Source organism: Tenrec ecaudatus, chromosome 5 (genome assembly GCF_050624435.1).
Source record: "Tenrec ecaudatus isolate mTenEca1 chromosome 5, mTenEca1.hap1, whole genome shotgun sequence".
Lineage (NCBI taxonomy): Eukaryota > Metazoa > Chordata > Mammalia > Afrosoricida > Tenrecidae > Tenrec > Tenrec ecaudatus.
The window spans coordinates 81,836,389-81,860,273 of record NC_134534.1 but is presented as its reverse complement, the minus strand read 5'-3'; the positions used below and the strand labels follow the sequence as shown (position 1 = coordinate 81,860,273).

Below are 23,885 nucleotides of genomic sequence, written 5' to 3'. Positions count from 1 at the left end.
TTTAAAACTGTTTTATATCTCTAGTTTTGTCTACCTCCTTTATTGCTCTTATTTAGGTCATTAACTGTATGAAATCATAAACTACCTTTTGGTATTTTGCTTTTTTATCCTTAAATTAGTCATTAGGGCAGGAAACTGGTGGTTCAATATTTGCATCTCGCTACTGCCCAAGACCAAATATTGAAGCTCCCTTTCTCTCCTCATTGTAGGCAGAGGAAATGGAGGGGTGGTTCTTGTTAATGTGGCCATTGCCTTCTTCCCAAATTTCTTGGGCCCTGGAGGTGTCCCTCTGGGAACTCTGGAACTGAGTGGAATGACTTCCATTCACTCAGTCTTCGGTAAAGGATCAAGATGTCACAGAAAGGTGTCAACCCTTCCTCTCCCTCCTGGATAGAGTTTTCGATGGATATCCATTGAGGCATCTGCTCAGTGGGCCTCAGTGCCTGTGCACATTTGTGGAAAAGGCAGCCCACCTTCTTGTGACCCACTCTGTATCCACCCCTAATTCTCCATTCCCCCAGCCCCTGGGCTCCGCTCCCATCACTTTACTCTTTCCCAAAAAAGAAGTGTTGCTTCGGTGGGGAACCGTGGGAAGCTTGCAGTTCATCTAGGCTGACACATTTCTAAACATTATATGTGCTTATGTGTCATTATACATGGTATGTGTCAAATTGCTGAGAACAACTCTTTTTTTTAGTGAGTGAGTGAGAGAGTGAGTGAGAGACTGAGTGAGAGAGTGAGTGAGTGAGTGACTGAGTGAGAGAGTGAGTGAGAGAGTAAGTGAGTGAGTGACTGAGTGAGAGAGTGAGTGAGAGAGAGACTGAGTGAGAGAGTGAGTGAGTGAGTGAGTGAGTGAGTGACTGAGTGACTGAGTGAGAGAGTGAGTGAGAGAGAGACTGAGTGAGAGAGTGAGAGACTGAGTGAGAGAGTGAGAGAGTGAGTGAGAGAGTAAGTGAGTGAGAGACTGAGTGAGAGAGTGAGTGAGTGAGTGAGTGAGTGAGTGACTGAGTGAGAGAGTGAGTGAGAGAGAGACTGAGTGAGAGAGTGAGAGACTGAGTGAGAGACTGAGTGAGAGAGTGAGTGAGAGAGTAAGTGAGTGAGAGACTGAGTGAGAGAGTGAGTGAGAGAGTGAGTGAGAGAGTGAGTGAATGAATGAGTGTGAGATAGTGAGTGAGTGAGAGAGTGAGTGAAAGAGATGTTGAGTAAGATAGTGAGTGAGAGAGTGAGTGAATGAATGAGTGTGAGATAGTGAGTGAGTGAGAGAGAGAGTGAGGGAGGGAGGGAGGAGAGAGGGAGAGAGTGAGTGAGTGAGTGAGTAAGTGAGAGAGTGAGTGAAATAGTGAGTGAGTGAGTAAGTGAGAGAGTGCATGAGTGAGTTAGTGAGAGTGAGAGAGTGAGTGAGAAAATGAGTGAGAGTGGGTGAGTGTGTGAGAGAGTGAGTGAGTGAGTGAGTGAGTGAGAGAGATGTTGAGTGAGTAAGATAGTGAGTGAGAGAGTTAGTGAATGAATGAGTGAGAGAGTGAATGAGTGAGTGAGAGCGTGAGTGGAGAACAACTCATAAGCCCGAACACCAATCGAGCTGTAGGCAGGAAGGTATTCTATAGCTGTGGTTACTAGCTACTATTAGTTGATTTTCAGGAAAGAAGTTAACCCTTGCTCACCTGGGCCTTGAGCACCATTGAAGACCTTAAGAGCCCAAGGGTGGTGGTTCTGAGGAAGAGGAAGTCGAGCTGTTGACTGCAGCAAGGGCTCTTGCTAGAGAATGTCCAGCCTTGCAGTCGACTTTCCAGCTTCCAAAATCTCGTAAATCCATTTCTTGAAATGGATCTCTGATACATGCATATTCTCCTGGTTCTGCTTCTCTGCTACAACTCTACCTCAGACAGTGTCATTTCAATGTTTCTTTCCTCTCTGGATATTTTCTCTTTTAATTGATGTCATCTGATGTCTGTGTGTAACTTTAAAAGTTATGATACAAATAAACAAATGATTCTTGCCTTAAACTCAGGAACAATGTCATACATGGCAAAATTCCATTCTAAGCAATAGAGGAGTAAGCGGCATCCACTCTAAGTGGCGCGCTCCATGGGCACTTCATGCAGCTTATGTGGCTTGTAGTGCCTAGGGACTGGCAGTGCCGGGCAGCTAGATCTGGCCAAGGAAATTTTATCCTTACATAATCTGTTGTTGCTAGCAGCTGTTGAATCATCCCAACTCACGGTGATACCATGGCAATGGAACAAAACACTTAGTCTCTGTCTAGAAACTCTGTTATAATTCAGCATTACAGCAAGATGCAATTCTCCACGGACAGATGGGTAGTGACTACGCTTGAGAGGCATTCACCAGGATGCGAACTTCGGTCCCCCTCATCTAAGTTGAGAATTCTACCACTGAATCACCAATACCCCCTTAGATACTTTATAACCATTCTTCACACTATCTAAGATTTTGAGCAAGAATTGGATTTTTATTATTAAACATGGCTTTGTTTGATCTTAATCGAGAGAAACCAAATGAATCCATATCCTGGGTCAGGTTCTCTTAATGTAAAGTGAGAACCACACCTGTTCTGTTAAAAGAGCATCCCATGAAGCACTCCATGACCTTAATTTGAGTGAGCCGCCACTCACAACAGGATAATGTTTGTTGTTGTGTCTTACCCAGCACGTAGCTGAGAGAGGAGTGCTTTTCCAGGTGAGATACTCTACTGTGTCTGTGCCCACTGCTAACGGAAGTAGCACCATGAATTCTAGTAATTCTAGCAGTTTCTCTTCCCTTCCCCTCTCAGCCTCCACACGAACTGCTCAAATATTCAAGAAACGGTTTCATGATTGTCTGATAAAAGCTCACACTCTGCCTGGAGTGTGCTTTAGAGCCTGTGTGTGAACCAGCAGTTCTGATTATTTTCACAATCAACTATAATAAAAGACGAAGGCTCTCATTGTCAATCCTGCTCTGTCAAATACTTCTCTTTATTAATTTTTTATTCATTAGATAAACTTTCAATTAAGTCGGGAATTAATAACACAAAAATGTTAAGGTGCAGGGATGATGGGCCCAAATGCTCTCAAAGAATGGAATATTCAATGATCTCGCAAAATGTTTCAAGACTTTATTTTAGCTGAGTTTCTTTGCAATGGAAAAGCAGCATCTATGCATTTCTGAAGAGAAGGCATAAGCAGATACGTTACACAACAGTACTGAGTTAAGGGAAACCAAAACCTCAGAAATGATAACATTAAGATACATCATTCACATGGAGACTGTAAGAATTCAACACAGTTACAACTTTAGCAATGACACTCTAAATCAATGTGACTTTCTGTCTGCAAAAGCTATGTGTGTATTTATTCAACCTATTGCTTGGAGCATAAAGAAGAAATCTGGGACAAATATACACAGGGCAATATCCTGGAAAGGAAGCAACAGTTTATCAAATGCTTTTTGGAAGCCAGGATGAAAATGAGCTACTAAATCACACACATCTACTAGGAAGCCAGTCCCTGGAGGAAGCCTGGCACATCCGAAGGGCCAGGCCGATGTGTTCCCAGCAGTTATCTTGGATGCTGAGCCAGTTCCAGATTTGATCTGTGAAAGCGAAGGGTGCAATGGAGAGAGAGATTCTTCCCCAGCATGCAGGGCTGTCCGTGCACAGCCACGGAGTTCCTGAAGACAGATGGGTTGAGCTTCAGGTGATCATGCCTGGATGTATGTGCAGCCAAATGCCCACTGTGCTCTCTCACCATCACCTTAGCCATCTGATAATTACTGGAAAATTAGCATTTTAGTTCACAAACAATACATTCAAGGACATTGTGAGTCATAAAGAAAAGCAGTGCGAAATGTTTCCTGGAAATTCAAAAGGTTCTCAAATGGACTGCAAGAGAACCCTAAAGCCCCCCAGTAGATGCCTTCTCCAAGGCGATGATGGCTGTTTGAAATGCACTGAAAATGCAATGCTTTGTTTTAAGCAATTACTCTGACTCCCCGAAGTAGAGGCTTACATTTTCTAAATGGATAGCTCTGTATTATCTTAATACTCCTAATCACTTTAAGGGCTATCAAAGCAAATATGATTCACCTAAGCCAGAGAGGGGGAATCCTTCCCCCTCCCCAAAATAGTGGTTTCACTCACTCACTCACACACACACACACACACACACACACAAGTATTTACAAACTTCATTACTGACAAGTTGATCATTCTAGTCAAAGTTAACAAACCATCCACTCTCATGAACACTGAGCCTTTCCAGAAGATACAATCACTTTCTAAAATGTTAACTCTTGCTTAGAATTGATCTCAAAGGAAAAAAAAACGCCTTTTAAAACACCGTGCTGCTCAAGGATAACTGTCCTTTATGTCTTAAGTGTAACTCCCAGCAAAAAGCTGGACAGGTCCCAGGGTAAGCCCTCTTTCTTCATCCACAGGTGCCCGTAAATAGAACTTAAATAAAGGTTACAGTGCTGGCCGGCTGCCCCTGGAGGCCAGAGCCAGACAGTTACCAGTTTGACCCCTGCTACCAGGCACACTCTGGGGCAAAGCGTGTGGAAAGGACGGCTGCAGAGGGACTAAGAGGGCATCAGGGAAATAGGAGGGGAAGGGAAAGAAGAAAGAGGATGGCCTGGGACGAGAGGGCAAGTCATCCAATCATTACAGGCGTTGTAAGGCTGGGACATATACACATAGTAGTTACAGAGTTCACAATCGTGGCAAATACTCTCACAAAAAACGAACTGGTCTGAGTCTCATATGAGGTCGACTGGGACAAAGAAAGAAGCCGTAACTGCTGCACAAAGATGTCCGTGGCAGGTTCGGAGGTGTGATCCACTGCCCAGCCCCGGGAAGCTTGTTCTTACAGACCGCTCAGAAAGGGCCTTCACCCAGGTGCACCTGTTAGAATCAGGTGAACGTGATTCTTTCCGAGTTTGAGGGGGGGCTCAGAACCAAAGCCGTCTTCACCGGCTTCACCAGCGTTACCCAAGAGGAGAGGAAGGGTCCTCCAGGGGCAGGAGCAGAAGTCCCGCTGCGGCGCAGAAGCGGCAAGCTGCAGAAGCTCACGCACAGCCTGGACACTGCTCAGCCTGCAGAGGGCTCCCCTCTACAGGCCTGGGTGCAGACCTAAGGGTGGGACCAGGGGTGTTCCTCTCACATCCTCACAGACATCTTCCTCCTTAATTCCCGCGGTGCTAAGCTCTGGAGTCAAGTCGGATGGCAAGGCTGCCTCCGTAGATCGCTCTCTGAAAACCAGGTTCCAGCTTCTTACCTGGGGGCAGGTGGCCGGGGTCGCAGAGCAGGGACCCACCTCCCCCTCCCGCCGCCTCAGGGAGGTTCAGGCGGCCGCCCGGCACGCCAGCAGTTGGTGGAGGCTCCGGCGGAAGTTGTCGTCGAGAAAAGCATAGAGGAACGGGTTGAAGCAACTGTTGGCATAGCTCAGGCTGGTAATGAAGTAGGACATGGCCACGACGAGCGGCGTCTGCGGGAGGTCGGTGGTGAGCACCACCACCGTGCTCAGGTGGTACGGGGTCCAGCAGAGGAGGCACACGCTCAGGATGGCCACCACCAGCACGGTCACCCGCCTCTTGGCGCGGTCCAGGGCCTTGGCGTGGCTGTCCAGCCTCATGGCGCGCAGCCGGCACAACAGGCAGGTGTACAGGGCGCAGATGGCCGTCACTGGGAGGACGAAGCCCAGCACGAGCGTGTAGAGACGGCTGGCACGCCACCACCAAGCCTCGGGCGGCGGGAAGACGAGCACGCACTGCGGGCGGCCCTGCTCGTGGTCCAGCCGCGCGAACACGGCGAAGGGCAGCACGATGACCGTGACCACGGCCCACACTGCCAGGCTCACGGCGCGCGCCAAGCCGTAAGAGCGGTGCGCCACGCGGCGCGACTCGGCCGTGGCCAGCACCACCAGGTAGCGGTCGGCGCTCATGACCGTGAGGAAGTAGAGGCTGCAGAAGGTGTTGTACTGGTCGATGGCCACGATGAGCTTGCACACCAGCTCGCCGAAGGGCCAGCGGCGCAGCAGGAAGTCGGCGATGTTGATGGGCAGCACCAGCGTGAAGAGCTCGTCGGCCAGGGCCAGGTTGAGGATGAACAGGTGGGTGACCGAGCGGCGCCGCGGCGTCCGCAGCAGCACGAAGAGCACGGCGGAGTTGCCCGCCAGCCCCACGGCACAGATGAGCGCGTACACCAGCGGCACGGCCACGGCCAGCGGCGGCGGCAGCGGCGGCGGCAGCGACGGCGGGCTGGACGCGCTGGGGGCGTCCGCGGTGGCGCCCGGGCAGGACGAGCCGTTGGACATCTCGCCGCGGTGGGTGAGGGCGGGGGGGACCCTCAGCCCTGATCCGAGCTGCACCCGGTCGCCCGAGGCGCACGGTTCCGACGCGCCCCTCCGGGGGACTGGAAGTGGCAAAGAGAACACTAGCGAGGCGACCGGAAAGGCTAATGTCCCGCGGACGCTGGGCGGAGCCCGAGCCCGCCCCCGGGTGGTCTCTCCGTGCCACCTGTGGCCGCGATCTCCCGCCGACGAGCGAGCGCGGCCCGAGGAAGTGCCAGGGAGCACCTCCCGGAGCCGGTGCTTTACTTCGCGCCAGCGCTGAGACGGCCCGGAGAGCAAACCCCACCGTCAGCAAAACACTTCGGCGCTGACGCACTGCGGTTCCCCCAAGTCCCCGGCGCCCTCGAGGACTCCAGACTCACCGCCCAGCTGACCCCGGCTCGTCAGCCTGGTGCAGGGCGGGCCTGGACCGGCGCTCTCCCCAGGGAAGCCGGCCCGTTCTGCCTCCGCGTCCCGCGCCCGCCCCGCCGCCGCTCCGCCGCCTGCGCGCCCAGGGCGCAACACAGCGCAGCCGCAAGGGCCCCCGCCCCGTGCCCGCGGGGCCGCTGCGCTCCGCCGGACGCCGGGGGAGCACGGGGAGCACCTTTACATGAAAGGAAGAAAGAAAGAAAAAAATTTCTTTTCTTCTTCAAATACTAACTTCACTCTCTCCGGAACAGCAGCAAAGTCCTGCTTAGCAAATTATCAGAAGCACAAACTTAGGATGTAAAAAGAATGAGACCCCCCCCCCCCAAAAAGGAGAATGATCTAATCCAGGCTCCATTTCCCTTTAAAATAGCATAGTTTACATGGACTAAGTATTTAAAAATATAATTGCAGGCATAGTTTGTGGCTAAACTAAACAAAAGGAAAAGGTGAATACAAGATTGTTAATATCAAGGTCCAGGGCATTTCAAAAAGTTCTTTGAAGTGGAATTAGAAGGTGAAAGTAAAAACACACACACCATTTCTCAAGGGAAGTTCAAAGGGATGGCAGCTCTCCATCCTAAAGACCTTTTTTTAAGATTAGGAAACAAAAGGAACCAAGTGTGCGCTTAATGATTTCACATTAAAATTCTCATAAAATTGACCTGGTTTGATGAGAGAAATGAGTAGGAGCATTCTCACTGTGGAGAAGGAATCTCTGGTGGAGCTTGCTTGGGTGTTTTTCTTCTAAAGCTTTATCTAACCTCAAAACATTCTCATCATAAGCAGCTGTTTATCGTTTTTTGGCCCTCCAGAAAGTCAACAAGCAAAATGACTTGAGCAAGTGCTATTTTGTTCTTGCTTCAAGTTTAGCAGAATTCATCTTGCTTTGAAAGAGATCCTTTTACACACTAATGTCTTATCCTTCTTAGTGCTTTAAACCATTTGCTGGTCAAACATAAAACAGTAGCAAGAATTTATTTTGTTGTAACTGGTAATTTAAAAAAAGAATTTATTTTGTTGCAAAGAAGGTAAATCCATGTATAGTTTTCTCATAATGTGCATTTTCTGTGAACTTTTTTGAAGAACCCTTGTATTGGTCTAGAATTCGAGACTCTTCCATGCTTTCTTAAAGGATGTGTAGATAATGACTTAAGAGATGGACTGTTTTTGAAAGCATTATAGGACATGACTTAATGTGTGTTTTGCAAAATGTTACAAGATGTTCTACAGATGCACCCGATGTTCAGACACACTCCTGCTGCTCTGAATGAGGAAGGACTTGCTATCACCAGGCAAGGCAGAGCACAGTGCAAGCCCGGACCACAGAGTCTGCTACCTCTTGGGGATCTTGGCATTTTCTTTGCAAAGAGGAAATCAACTTAGACATCTCCCCAGTAGCTTTAAAGATTAAAGGAAATAAAGCAAATAATAACTTCTTCCCATAGCCAGTCTTCTTTTGCCACCTTCCATTTGGGAGATCCAGGAAATGAAAACATCTCATTTCTTCCCCCTTCTCCCTAATACATTTCACAAGTGTCTTCAAAAGGTGCCCCAAAAGTGCATCTGTGGCTGTTGGTGGTGTATTTCAGAATGGAAGGCCTGGGAAGCTGCAACAAGCTCTGTCTAAATTCAAGGATGGTGGCATCTTTTTTTGTTTGTTTGTTTTGTTTTAAACGTTTTATTAGGGGCTCATACAACTCTTATCACAGTCCATACATATACATACATCAATTGTATAAAGCATATCTGTACATTCTTTGCCCTAATCATTTTCTTTTCTTTCTTTCTTTTTTTTTCCTTTTCTTTTTTTACATTTTATTAGGGACTCATACAACTCTTATCACAATCCATACATATACATGGTGGCATCTTTTAGATAGCTCTTGAAGACACCACTGGCACTGTAGACTACATGGAACACTGGAGCTCAACTACATACATACCTACATACCTACATACATACACACATACATACATACGAGAGTAAGGCAAAGTACTGCTACCAATCATAGAAATCTTTATTAAGCACATCAAAATGTGAAGTACTTGTCTTTGACATAGCCTTCATCTAGTTGTATGCACTCCTGAAGGTGGTATGTCGATCTCTTTAACTCCTCCCTGAGATCTGCATTCCAATGTATAACATATTAGAATAGCCGTTTCGACAATGTTTTCGATGCTCTTTGAGTTTGGAAAATAAAAAGAAATCTGAAGGGGCAACATCAGTGCTGTAGATTAGGTGTGCAAAGTTTCACAAGGAAATTCTCTCGCATAGGACAGCCCTGATACTCTTGAAAATGTCCTGCTTTGAGGAAGGAGAGCAGGGATTTCTTATTACAATGACAGGAATTAGGTACTGTACTTTTACCAAGACAGAGGCTTGCTCTGGTCAGATATAGAGGCAATGCTGGAGAACGCCATTAGTCTCCTAGGACGGAGAGCCATGACTAGTACAGTCCAAAGAATGGGCTTCTTTTCCAAGCATATGTGTTCAGAACTTTCATGTGTGGGCTGTGAGGGATTCTGGGAACTTCAGTACAACAAATGGTTTCCCAATGGATGGTGTTGGGTGGAAAGGGTTCTGGGGAATGCAGAGCACTAGATATACCAGCAGTGGGTCTCCCAGGCAGGGAAACCAAACCTCCTGCCTTCAGGTGACGTCAACTCAGAGCAGCCCTACAGGACAGAGTAGAAGTGCCACCATGGGTTTCGAAGAAGACAGTAATTATTTACGAAGTAGACGCGCCCCGGAGCTGATGAATGGCTTCCTACGTTGACTTTATATTATCAGCCCAATGTATAACCAGGGAAAGGTCAGACTGCAGGACGTTTCTCTGAGCTCTAGTTCCACTCACTTATGCAAGGGAGCCGCTTGTGCCTCTGGCTCTGGTGGAGCTGTCTCTACTTTTGCTTCCCTGCCCATTTCACAACTTTCCTGGCCTTTTTTCCCACCAATATGGTTTTCAATTTTCTTAAAACAACTGCATAATAAGCCCATGTGATTATGCTGTGTCTTTCAAGATAATCTATAAAGATTATCCCTTTCCATATCACACACAAACAGAGAGAGAGAGAGAGAGAGAGAGAGAGAGAGAGAGAGAATCCCTGTAAGATTCTGAGGTATCTTCTCTAAGTTTGAATTTCATGGGCCCAATAGATCTCCTCAGAAGCCACTGTTAAGCTTTGACCTTCCTCTCTGATAAATCTAGGACTTGTCCCTAGATAATTCATTCAGCAGTATTGCCTTAATTAACTTAAAATACAGATGAAAAGATCTCTCTGAGCTAACTGATCTTTGGTACAACACTTTTTTTTTTCAAAACACCCAAACAAAACTAAAACACATTACTGAGAGAATTTAGAAAGATTTAAACAACATTTTGTTTGGAGTAGAATGGTGCCTGTGTGAAGTGGAACCGTAGTAGGGATACTTCGTCTCGCACTATGGAACACGGGATTACAATGGCAGGGATGCCTCAGAGTTGAGCAACGTTCTGAGCCCTGTTCAGGGAATGATTTTCATTTGCATAATCGTTGGCCACCCCACACCTTTTCCAGGAGTCTGATTAAGACTGAAAATTTCCTTTTTCTCAGAGATACCTAAATAAAGTGTTGTAGTGAAAACCCCACTCTGTCCATAAAAATTGAATTTGAGAATTTATTTAGAATTTCTAAAATGTACTATATCAAGCTGCAGAAAACACCAGCTACAAGAGAACTGATGATTCCAATTAAATTTTTTTTTCACACAGATAAATATAGTTTATGAAACAAAGAAATTATAATAGTCATTTGGTTAGATGTTTGTTGAGGTCACAAAAGGATTAATTAGGGTGAGGTATGAGTTTCTATCAGATGACTGGATCAAAGAGCAATAATAAGTGATTTCAGGGCCTTAGTTCTGGGATTCTAAATCATAGTCTTATAGTTTTCAAATGAGATCCCAAAGTATCAGTGGCAGACGTTTTGACCACTTTAGTATGCTAAGATTAATCTTGATATGATTAATTGATATGCTTGATATGCTAAGATTAATCTTGGTATGAGGCTGTCATGTCCTCAAAACAACTTGTTAAAGCAAATATTTTTAAAGTGATCTAGCAAAACTCAGATTCGAGTAATTTCAAGAGTCTTTCACACAGCTCTCTCATTACCTCTTTGTCATGAAGAAATATCCCCATAGCTCAGTTCATACAGAAGACAGCTGTATCAAGATTTCCTGCCTTCCCTTGGTATTTCCTTTAAAATGTGACTTAATTAAAGAGGAAAAATGCCTTCTGGTTTTACGTATCAATTAATTAATATAGCCAGATAAAAGGAGCTTCTTAGGCTAGCAAACATAGGTCATCAGGCAGGCAGTCAATTAAAAAAAAAAACAGTCTAAACTGTTCTTCCGCAAGAACTAAGCTAAATTTAATTGTGCCATTGGGTTAAAAAAAAGTCTTTAAATTGTGTCCTTTACAAAAGATAGGTTGGTGAATTTTTTTTAAAGAGCCGAGTACAGGTATCACTGCTTTAAACAACCATTTTAAATGTCATGTTCAGTTTTTCTGTATCTAAGACAGTATCTATAGAGACACTAACGGAGTGACGGTTCCTTGGGAGTATAGCAGGGAAGGTTGTTGGGGGGAATGGGGAGCTGATAATCATGGGTACAAGAACGAATAAAATATTCTAAACTGATTGTGGTAATAATTGTAATAATTTTGACAATGATTGAACAACTCTTCTTGATTAGTTCAAACTATTGAGTTATATGACCGATGAATTATATGCCAGTAAAACTGCTGGGGAAAGTGTCATAATCTATACAAAACTATACAAAAACAGCAGCCATCGTCTGCAAACCCCCTATATTACACAGGATCCCTGGTGCTGCTGTCAGGAAACTTGGGTTGCTAACCTCAAGGCGAGTAATGCAACCTACTATGTGCCCCCATGAGCTCAAGATGAGTGCTTCTGCTCTCAAAGATGTACAGCACCATAAGACCTACATAGGGTCCCTAAGAGTCATTGCTGTAGTTGACAGGAGAGAGGAGCTCCTGTTGGCCCAGGATTACTCTCAGGCACGTCTATCATGTCCTTGGTCGAGTCACATCTGTACACAGTATCGACTGAAATGGAGAGATTGATATGCATAGCGCCCATTCAAGCAATAACGCTCTCTTCATACATTCCTACAAGCTATGTCCCTATTATGAGCACAGGGTTTGCAATTATATAATAAAATGATTTTCAATCATTCCTCTTCCATCCAGCATATTCTTCACAGAATATAGAGAAACAGTTTGTAGAAGGGAGTTAATAATAATATCCAGAGACCATACACAAACACACACAAAACAAATGGTTGTAGACACCAAATCTATACAGGAGGATAATGGAATTACTTTTTGGAAATCATAAAACCAAAAGGAAGACAGAAACGCAGAAAGAGAAAAAGTGAACAATGAATACAGTGACCAAATAGGAAAAATGAAATAGTTATACGATCTGACTACAGTGGAATTAAATTCAAAACCAAAAGCAGAAATATATTTCAAAAGTTTCCAAATATTTCAAATGTAAAAAACACACTTCTGGATAACTTTCCAGTCAAAGAAGAATTCAAAAGATAAATTATAAAGTATTCTTAACTTAATGAACATGAAAATATAATATATTAAAATTTGTGGGGTGATATTAAGCAAGTGGAAATTTATAAAATTAAATGTTTATAATAAAAAATTCAAATCAATGATTTAAATTTATACCATAAGAAACTAGAAAAATTAAAATAGATATATGTAGAATAAAGATGATAATCCACAGAGTGAAAAATTATAAAAGAAAAAAATGAAAAACAGTGGAATTAGTTCATAAAATTAAAGTTGGTTCTCCAAGGTGATAATTTTCTAATGGGGCTGAAAAGATGAGGGAGAAAAAGGCACAAATTTCTAAGAATGTGAGAGATAATCGAAGTACAGAAATAGGGGATAACAATATTATAAATAAATTCAATCTCATAAATTTGGTAACTTAGATGAGATGGACTAATTTTGCCTAAGATAAAAATGTCAAAACTTTAGGAAGAAGTAGGGAACTGGAAACACACTTTGGAATTAATTTTTTAAAACTTTGCTAATAAGAAAACTCTCCCTATTTGTCTGTCAGTGTGTTGTACTGTGGTGGCTTACATTACTGTCATGCTGAAAGCTAGGTCACTGGTATTTCAAATTCCAGTAGGGTCACCCAAAGTGAATTACCATATATACTCATGTAAAAGCCGAGGGTTTTTTTAAAAGCACATTTTTAATGCGGTTTTTGTGGTAACATTAGGTGCCTCAGCTGATATTCGAATCGGCTTATACTCGAGTGCATGCAGTAGTTTCAGAAGAGGTTCCAGACTAAGAACAAACTACGAAGAAAGAATAGGATGTCCACGTAAGAGGGCTTAGCCGCTGAAAACCGTACGGATAGCATCGAAATATTGTCAGTTACTGAAAATCTAATGAACAGAAGCAGACTATCGTCAGAGCTAGTGCCGGAAGATGAGGCGCTCAGGTTGGAAGGCATTCAAGTCATGACCAAGAACTCCTTCTCAAAGTAGAAGGCGACGAATGGAGTAAATCTTGCGTCAAGGAAGCCACCAGGACCTTCATTTGCTAATGGGCTATGACTCAAACGAGAAGAAACAGCTGCAAACAGCAATTAAGAGTTGGAACCTGGGTTGTATGTAGTATGAATCTAGTAAAATTGAAAGTCATTAAAACTGATATGGAACACATGTTGTTGTTGTTGTCAGGTGCCATTAAGTCAGTTCTGACCCATAGGGACCTTCTGCACAACAGAACGAAACACCCCACAGTCCTGCACCAGTCCCACAATTGTTCCTATTACCTGAGTCCATTGTTGAAGCCATGCTTCAATCCATCTCATCCAGGGCCTTCCTATGTTTCCCTGCCCCTCCACTTTACCAAGCATGATGGCATTCTCCAGAGACTGATCCCTCCTGGTATGTCCAAAGTCTGTAAGTGCTCTTAGGAGCACGCTGGCCATACTTCTTCCAAGACACACTTGTTTGTCCTTTTCCAAGCCCATGGCAGTTTCAATATTGTTCTCCAGCACCACAATTCAAATGGATCAATTCTTCCTTATTCTTTATTCAATATCCAACTTTTATATACATCTGAGGCAACTGAAAATATCATAGCTTGGGTCAGGAGTACCTTGGTCCTCAAAGTAAAATCCTTGCTTTTCAACACTCTAAAAATATCTTGTGCAGCGGATTTTCCCAATGAAATGCATCATTTGATCTTGTGACCTCTGCTTCCATGAGCATTGATTGTAGCGCTAAGAAAGACAAAATCCTTGACAGCTTCGATCTTTCCTCCATTTATCATGATCTTATTGTGACAATTTTGGTCTTCTTTACAAGAGTGGTAAGCCATACTGAAGGCTGCCTTCCTCAATCTTCCTTATAAAGTGTTTCAAGTCTTCCTCACTTTCAGCAAGCAAGAATGTGTCATCTACACACGGTAGGTTGTTAATAAGCCTTCCTCCAATCTTGATGCCACATTCATTTTCATAGAATCCACCTTCTCCAGTTGTTTGCTCAGCATACAGATTGAGTAAGTAGAGTGAGGGGATGCACACCGGTCCTTATTTTAAATAATGCTGTATTTCTTTGTTTTGTTCTCATAACTGCCTCTTGATCCATGTACCATTTCTAGTGAGTCCAGTAAAGTGTTCTGGAATTCCCATTCTTCTCAAGGTTATCCATAGTTTGTTATGATATATATATTTGAATACCTTGACCTAGTCAGTAAAACACAGGCAAACATATTTCTGATCTTCTTTGCTTTTAGCCAATGTCCATCTGACCTCAGTAATGATATCACTTGTTCCTTGTCCTCTTCTGAACCTGACCTGAACTTCTGGCAGTTCCCTGGCAGTGTACTGATGCAACTTTCGTTGGATGATCTTCATAAAATATTACTTGTATGCGATATCAACAATATTATTCAATAGTTTGAACATGCTGTTGGATCACTTTTATTTGCAATGGTTGCAAATATGGATCTTTTCCAGTCAGTTGACCAAGTATCTGCCTTCCAAATTTGCTGGCAAGGATGAGTGAGTGCTTTTTGTTTTGTTTTTTTTTTTTTTCATTTTTTTAAGTCATTTTGTGGGGGCTCATACAACTCTTATCACAAACCATATATACATCCAATGTGTCAAGCACACTTGCCCACCCGTTGCCATCATCATTCTCGAAAATATTTTGCTCTCTACTTGAGTCCTTGATATCAGCTCCTCACCCTTCCCGTCCCCTCCTGCCCCTCCCCTAGGAACTCCTGATAATCTATGAATTATTATTATTTTTCATATCTTACAATGTCCGATGTCTCCCTTCACCCACCTTTCTGTTGTCCATCCACTAGGGAGGAGGTTATATGTAGATCCTTTTGATAGGCTGCCCCACCTTCCTTCTACCCTCCCGGTATTCCCACTCTCAGCACTGGTCCTGAAGGGATCAACTGTGCTGGATTCCCTGTGTTTACAGTTCTTATCTGTACCAGTGTACATCCTCTGGTCTAGCCAGATTTGTAAGGTAGAATTGGGATCATGATAGTGGGGGACTGAGGAAGGAAGCATTTAGGAACTAGAGGAAAGTTGTATGTTTCATGATTGCTACACTGCACCCATTCATCATCAGCTTACTGAAACATTTCAATGGGTATTCCACCAATTCCTTGAGCCTTGCTTTTGGTTAATGCAGTTAGTATTATGTGAACTTCTTCCTTCTGCAATATTGGTTCTTGCTCATCTGCCACCTCCTGAAGTGGCGGACTGTCAACTAATTCTTTTGGTAGAGTGCTTTTTTGGTTTTCTTTTGATGCTGCCTGCATCATTCAATATTTTGCCCACAGTCTTTCAAGATTGCAACTCAAGGCTTGAATTTTTCTTGAGTTCTAATAAACTTGAGTTATAATGAAATGTGTAAAGATCTAGAGTGGAACACATAAAGATCAATATTCTAGGGGTTAATGAACTGAGATGACCTAGTATTGGCTATTTTGAATCAGTAAAGCAAATAGTTTATGATGTTGGGAAAGACCCAATCAAGAAGAATAGTGTTGTATTCATCGAGATCTGTTTTGAAGTACAAGATTGTCTGTGATAGGATAATGTCTATCTTCATACAAGGAAATCCAATCAATATAATATTATTCAAGTTTATGCACCAATCACTTAAACTAGTGATAAAGAAATTGAAGAATTCAATCAGGATGCATTGTTAATTACTATTGTTTAGAATGCAACAAGTAGAAATAAGGAGGAAGAAAAAGTGGTTGGAAAATACTATATTGGTGATAGAAACAAAGTTGGAGATTGCATGATAGAATGTTGTAAGAATTTTGCAAGACCTACAACTTATTCTAAATAAATACCATTTTCAACAACAAAAGGGTGATTATACATGTAGACTTCTCTAGATGGAATATGTCAAAATCAAATTGACAACATTTTCAGGAAGAGACAATGAAGAAGCTCTCGATATTAGTAGCTGAAGCCAGGCCAAGGACTGATTATAACAGATCATCAGTTTCTCATCTGCAAGTTCAAGTAGAAGCTGACAAAATGAAAACAATTCCACAAGAGCCAGAATACAAACTTGAGTATCTCCCACTCGGGTTTCAAGAACATCTCAAGAAGAAATTTGATGCATTAAGCACTAATGATGAAAGACGTGGTGTGCTGTGAGAGGACATCAAGTACATCATACACGAAGAAAGACAGAGGTAACTAAAGGGACAGGAAAGAGAAAAATCCACGTGGATGGCAGAAGTGGTTCTGAAACTTGCTCTTTGATGTAGAGTCGCTAAGGCATATAGAAGAAATGGTACGAAGAGCCGAACAGAAGATTTCTCAGGGTAGCGCAAGAATATAAAGTAAAATATTTTAATGAAATGTGCGAAGACTCAGAGTTAGTAAACAAAAAAGGAAGAATATGCGCAGCATATCTAAAACTGAAAGAACTGAGGAATACACTCGAGCCCCAAGCTACAACACTGAAAGGTCTATGGGCAAAATATTGAATGCTTCGGGAAGCATCAAAAGAGGATGGAAAGAACGCACAGAAAGAACTAGTCGCCTCCTTTTGGGAACAGCCGGGGCCAGGACTGGGTCACCTATGAGCTGAATCAGCATCTCCTCCTGAGTCCCCGGGCCCCTGCAGTTCCCAGTCTTGTCCTGCAGCCCCTGCCTCTTACCCACCAAGCCCACCCACTGGTTCCACTTTATAGCCACCTTTTCCTTTTGTTCAATTCTTATTTTTATTATTAAATGATGTGGTCTATGGAAAATAATTTTAAAAATCTGACTTAGTTTAACAAAAAAAAGAACTAGTCAACATTCAATCATTTCAAGAGGTAGCATATGAGCAAGAACCAATGGTCCCGAAAGAGGAAGTACAAATTGCACTGAAGGCATTATCCAAAAGCACTAAATCTTCTATCCCCAGAAATTTTGAAGATGGCTACTTGGGCAACTAACTGGAAGAGATCCATATTTGTACTCATTCCAAAGAAAAGTGATTCAACAGAATGCTGAAACTATAGAACAATATCATTGATATGACATGCAAGTACAACTTTTCTGAAGACCACCCAACAAAGGTCGTAGCAGTACATTGAGAGGGAACTGGACTGCTCAGGTCAGATGCAGAAGAGGATGTGGAACAAGACAAATAATTTCTGGAATCAGATGGACCTTGACTGAAATCAGAGACTACTAGAAAGATATTTACTTATGTGTCATTGATTATACCAAGGCATTAGACTGTGTGGATCACAACACACTATTGATAACATTGAGAAGAATGTTATCAGAATACTTACCAGAATGTTACCAGAACACTTCATTGTGCTCATGAGGAATTTGGACATGGTCCAAGCAAGGGACAGTCATTTGAACAAAGTGAGTTTCTGAAGGAAAGGTTTGCAGCGTTGTTATCTCCATTCACCACATTCATTCAGTCCGTATGTTGAGCAAATCATTAGATAAAATAGATAATATGAAGAAGAATGCAATATCAGGATTACGGGAAGGTTATGAATAACCTGCAATAAGCAGATAATACAACCTTGGTTCTTGAAAGTGAGGAGGATTTGAAACACTTGCTGATGAAGATCAAGCATTGTAGTCTTCAGTGTGGCTTACAACTCAATGTGAAGAAAATAAAAATCCTCATACCTTGTCCAGTTGGTAACATCATGATAATGGAGAAAAGATTGACTTTTCCAAGGATTTGCCTTTCTTGGATCTATAATCAATGCTCTGGGAAGCAGCAATCAGAGATCAAAGGATGCACTGCACTGGGTAAATCTGCTGCATAATACGTCTTTGAAGTGCTGAAAAGCAAGGATGATATTTTGAGGACCGAGATGCTCCTGACCCAAGCCATGGTATTTTAAACTGCTCATATGCATGTGGAATAAGACAGAAATATGTATATATGTATTTGAACTAGTGTATTGGTGAAGAATATTGAAAGTACCAAAAAACATCTGTCTTGAGAGAAATACAGCCTTAAAGGCAAGGATGGGGAGACTGCTTCACATACTTTAGGCATGTGATCAGGAGAGACCAGACCCTGGAGAAGGACATCGTGCTTGTTAGAGTGGAGGGGGAGGACATGGATGAAATCAGTTGACACAGTGGCTACAACAATGGCCTCAAACATGAAAACAATTGTGAGGAGGGTGCAAGGCAAGGTTGCATTTGGTTGTCCACAGGGTTGCTATGAGATGGAGACTAGACAGCATCTAACAGCAAGACAGCTACTGAATCGTGTGAGTGGATAATTGTACCCAAATTTAAGGGAGATATAAAATTTACACAAATCACATCAGATAAGTGAAGAGGAAGAAATACTTCCTAATGTGCTCTGTGAGGCAACCCAAAACAGCCAAAGTCATTATAAGAAAACCACAAGCCAATATTCCACAAAACATAGATAAAATAAACAATCCTATCAAGTTGAATGCAATAGCATTAGGATAACTCAAAAAGTACGACTGCTAAGGTTCCAGCTCATTCATGGTCAGGTTCATTTCAAATAAAATAGACTTAATCATGTTTCTGTGGTCCCTGGATGACTGCAGACAAGTTGTCTTTGTCTTGTTATGGTGAGTTAAAAAAATAATTGTAATAAGGTAGCTTCCAATGGGGCCGAGGGGATCTATTGTTGTTAGCTACTATGATTCAGCTCTGATTCATGGTATGACAGAAGCAAACACTGCCCAGTCCTACAGCATCCTGACAATTGTTATGTTTGGGTACATTGTTCCAGCCACGGTGTCAATTCATCTTGTTGTGAGGGTCTTCCTCTTTGTTGGTTAACATTCTGTTCTATCAAACATAATGTCCTTGTCCAGGGACTGTGATCTCCTGATGAAATGTCAAAAGTAGATGACATCTTTACTTGCCCTCATCTTTACTTGCATGGAGCAATCTTGCTGCAATTCCTTGCACATAGACAAGGACACTTGTTTGTTCTGGTAGTTCATTGTGCTTTCAATAGTCTTTGACAAAAGCACAATTAAAATGTGTTAATTCTTTTCCCATCTTCTTTATTCACTGTATAGCTTTCACATGCATATCAAATGACATTTTGGGTTTGGGTAAGGTACACTTTAGCCCTCAAAGTGACATCTTTTTATTTTTAACAATATTTATGTTTTGTGCGGGAGATTTGCCCAATGCAATATGTCATTTGATTTCTTTACTGTTGCTTCCAGTAGCAATTAAATACTTGACTACTTCAATCTTTTATCCATTTTAATGAGGTTGTCTATTTGTCCATTTGTGATCATTTCTATACATTTAATTTTAATTCATGCAGAAAGTTATAGTCTTTCATCTTCAGCAAATACCTCAAGTTCTCTCTTTCAGCAAGCAAAGTGTGTCATCTACATTTCACAGGTTAACAAGCCTTCCTCCAACCCTGTTGCCCCAGCCTTTTTCATATAGTTCAGCTTCTTGGGTAGACTTGACAGAATTTTGTAACATGTCCTTATAAATAAATCAACCCTGAACATTTCTCATTGGCATTTTACTTGTTAATTTCCTTAACAAACCATTCAATTGTCATTTTTTTCTGTGACTTCTGTGCAGCTATTGAAATGGATATGAGAAACTAGAGAGGTGAAACTTAATATTAACTAAGACATTATAGTGACAGATTTTTTCCCTTCAGTTCATTCAGATAGAAATATGCTAAGTGTGTTCCTCCCTTCTGATTTTCTAACTCCAGGTCTTTGCTTATTAAAATGCCTTACTTTGTCATCTCAAGGTGATTTTTGGAAATTCCTGTTCAGCTCTTTTACTCCATTGTTTCTTCCACTCTCTTTAGCAAAAGAAAGATTCAGTCTCTTCTGATATCTACTTTCATCTTTTCCTTCTTTCCAATCCTTTTAGCGACCATTTGCTTTCTCTGTGTGTGACCTTCTTGATGCTCTTCTTGTCAGGTCTTCAGTCATCAGCGTTCAGTGAGTCAACTCTTGTCGAGATGATCTGTAAATCCAGATGGGCTGTACTGAAGGTTACAGTCTTGCTCTGGTGGCCTTGTGTAAATTTTCATGAGCTTCAAACTAAATTTATATATGAGCAATTAATAGTCTATCCCACAATAGGCTCGTGCTGTGTTTGGGCTGATGTACTCAGCTTTTCCATCTTCTCTACCACAGATGTATTCAATTTGACTCCTATGTATTACATCTTCCAAAAATGTACTTGTAATATAGAAGTGTTATTCAGCTTTGCTCTATCCCCAAGGCAATATTTGACAACTACTATTATTGACAACTACTATTTTTTTCCAACTTTCCATTCCAGTAATCAATGATTATCATTGTACCTTGATGATATGCTTTATTAACTTCAGACTGAAGAAATTGGTAGAAGTCTTCAATTTCTTCATCATTAACTTTAATAATTAGTGCATAAATGTGAATAACAGCTGTTTTCATTGTCCTCGTATGTGCTTTTTTTATTGGCCTGGTGGCATAGAGCATTGTGTATTGGGCTAATAACACAAGGTCAGCAGTTCAAAACCACAAGTCACTCCAAGGGAGAAAGATGAGGCTTTCTACTCCTATAAAGAGTTAGTCTCAGAAAGCCAAGAGGTAATTCTACTTTGTTCTATAGGGGCACTGTGAGTCAGAATTTACTCAATGGCAGTGAGTTTGGTTTGGTTTTGGGTATCACAAACCATAACTGAACATAAAGTGATATCTTAAAAGTAGTTTTTGATGATAATTGTACTACTATCTCTCTTAAAATTGCCATTGCCAGAGTAGTAAGTCATATGATTATCAGATTCAAAATGGTCAACACAACTATATTTCTGCACAGGAATGCCTAGAATATTTTTTCTTTATACATTCTACTTCATTCTGAAAACTCCCAACTTTCCTATATTCATATTTCATGCACTCCATTTCTCAATTATTGGTGGACGTTTGTTGCTTCTCATTCACCTGTTCAACCTCAGCAAATGAAGGTCCTGATGGCTTTGCTCCATCTATATCACTAAGTTCGACTTGACTTTGAGGAGGTAATTCTTCCCCAGTCATCTTTTGAGTGCCTTCTAACTTGTTGGTCTCATCTTCTGGCACTAGATGAGACAGTGTACCTCTGCTGTTCATAAGGGTTTCGGCAGCTAACCCCTCAGAAATGAACCATCTATTCCTGCTTTTCGTGTAGAAACCCTCCCACAACCTGCCCACCATGGGTAACTCTGTTGGTGTTTGAAAAACCTATGGCACAGTTGCCAACATCACAGCAACACAAGACACCATAGAACAACAAACTGACACACAAATGGGGTGAGGTTTTTCTGGGCTGATTAAATTCAAGGCAAAGAAGTCAGCTCAGAAGTTTATGGTAAATATTGTGGGAGTGATTCCAAAGACCTAATATTTTTCCTAACCTTTTTACTTTTTACTGTGAATAAGGTGAGGGTTTGCAGATAAGATTATAGATATAAGATAAGATTATAGTTTTGCACTCCACAATTCATAACATGCAGTTTCTACTCATCCATAGGAATTCCTTTAAAGGTGTCATCCTGACAGATTTTTCTGAAGGACACAGAATGAGCACAGGGATTTATTAAAAAGAAGTGTAAAACAAGCAGAAAACTGCATTGGTGATAAAAAAGGCTAAAAAATTTTTGCTAAGACTCCACCCCCAATCATGATAATGTCTATGCTCTTCCTTCTAGAGTAAAAAGGATTATACTAAAGAATTTTTAAAATCCTGCCTGTCACACCCACCTGACAGCCCTGATCTTACCTCTTCAGGCTTCCTTTTGTTCCCCAGATTCAAAGACAATTTATAAAGAATACAATTTGAGTCTCTTGAAGATTCCAAAACTTCCACTTTCACATGGTATAAATTTAGTACTACAAAATTATTTGTGGAGAAGTTAAAGAAATGGAAATACTGTCTTCAGAAATGTATCAAACTAGATGGAAATAGATCAATAAGTAATAACTTTACATTTGATATTTTTAAATGTAAATTTACATTTAAAAAATCAAATTTACATTTGATATTTTAAAAGCTTATATGGTTTTATAGCAATACATTTTATTTATCCTCATATTTGTGCATATGTATATTTATATGTGCTGAAAATATGTAATATATAATAAAATATAGTCAAGCATAGAGGGAAAAAGCTATGAAACTTCTGAGACAAAACCATCACCTTGAGAGAATAAGTCTAGGAAATTGGGGGCTTAGGGTCATACGCTCAGGGAAAATCAAGGACAAAAGGCAAAATATAATTGTAATAGTTCAGTTTTCTGTCAGTGTGGCTGGACCAGGATTATCCCATGATATGATCTACCATGGAATAGTCAACTCTATGATAGGATATACTGTGAATCAGCCAAGAAGTTGTAGAAATAATAGGTGGAGGAGTATCTCTTTAATCTGGTCATAATTTTGATATAATTGGGGGATGTTTCGTTCAAACTATATCCTCTTCACATAGATTGACACTGTGTGGAAGCACTTTTGCTGCTGGATCTTGCATCTGATTTGTTGAACTCTTGTTGTATCACCTATTGATTCCAGAAGCCATCAACGGATTCCTGACCTTGGATTCATTCAGCCAACCTCAGATTCATTCAGCTTTACACCCAATTCTACAACTGTATGAGCCAGTTGTCGAGATACATATCTTTCTATATGCATACACATACAGAACCACCTGTTTTGATTCTCTAGGGAGCCCAGTGTAACATAGTAGTCGCTAAAGACTATGTCCTACATTTGGTGAATAATGACTGAGATCTTCAAAGGGTTTTCCTGTTCAACTAGGGTACAACTCATAGCCTTCTTTCATCCAGGGCATAGAAACATGAGGAAAGTCAAATATTCATGAAAGCAACTAATCCACTGAATTAATAGGCCATTCCAAATTCAGCCACCATGACCCTGCAATCAAAGAATTATGGTGTTCGGGCACTACATACCACTACCTGACACTGTGAAAGGGATCACATTGTAAGACTCTGGAAAATTCAACATCACCAACAAAGACAAGGCTTACTTTGTGATGGAGACTAATGGAACCGCCCAGACTCTGGCTCTTACATAACCTGACATCTGAAAATGAACTCTCCCCCACCCTGTGCCTTAGTTTTCAGCCTATAGTGTGAGCAATAACACCATGAAGGTATGCACTCATGAGAACAATCAACAATACTAGTCCAAAGGGCAGTATTTTTCCAGGGATAAAATGCATCAGGCAAGAAGGAATAGAAAAGAAGGACAAGTCGGGGGTGGGAAATCGGGAGGGTGAGGGGACCTGGGGAGTAGACAGTGAAGGGAGGATGGGGAGAGAGCACTAGAACTGATTGTAATTATGCAACTCATTTTAAAGGTAATTTAATCATGGAGGGGGGATGTTCTAAAATAGAATGTCATAATGATTGTATAGTTCTTCTTGATAAGATTGAACAATAGCATAATATACTATTAAATTTTATGATATTTAAGTTAGGTGCCAAGAAAAATGTTTTTTTGTTTGATTTTGTTATCAGTGTTTTTTTAAACATTCTATTAGGGACTCAT

The 23,885-nt window shown here is 41.7% G+C and overlaps 1 protein-coding gene across 1 annotated transcript; it reads right to left on the bottom strand.

Moving 5' to 3' along the window:
- Window positions 1-5,336: 5,336 nt before the first annotated feature.
- Window positions 5,337-11,891, bottom strand: NPBWR1 (neuropeptides B and W receptor 1). The gene is made up of 4 exons (XM_075550847.1): window positions 11,813-11,891; window positions 8,799-8,877; window positions 6,707-6,927; window positions 5,337-6,406 (listed from the first exon to the last, which is right to left on the bottom strand). The coding sequence occupies exons 1-4, from the start codon at window positions 11,889-11,891 to the stop codon at window positions 5,337-5,339; spliced, it is 1,449 nt and encodes a 482-aa protein (XP_075406962.1).
- Between the last annotated feature and the right edge of the window lie 11,994 nt (window positions 11,892-23,885).

Excerpts from the sequence above, each read along its gene's own strand:
- NPBWR1 (XM_075550847.1), bottom strand. The coding sequence starts at position 11,891 with ATGCATATCAATCTCTCCATTTCAGTCGATACTGTGTACAGATGTGAC. Across the intron at positions 6,928-8,798 it reads GAAGGCTATGTCAAAGACAA|GTGCTCCCCGTGCTCCCCCG; the intron begins GTACTTCACATT and ends TTTCATGTAAAG. Across the intron at positions 6,407-6,706 it reads GAGCCGGGGTCAGCTGGGCG|TCCCCCGGAGGGGCGCGTCG; the intron begins GTGAGTCTGGAG and ends TGCCACTTCCAG.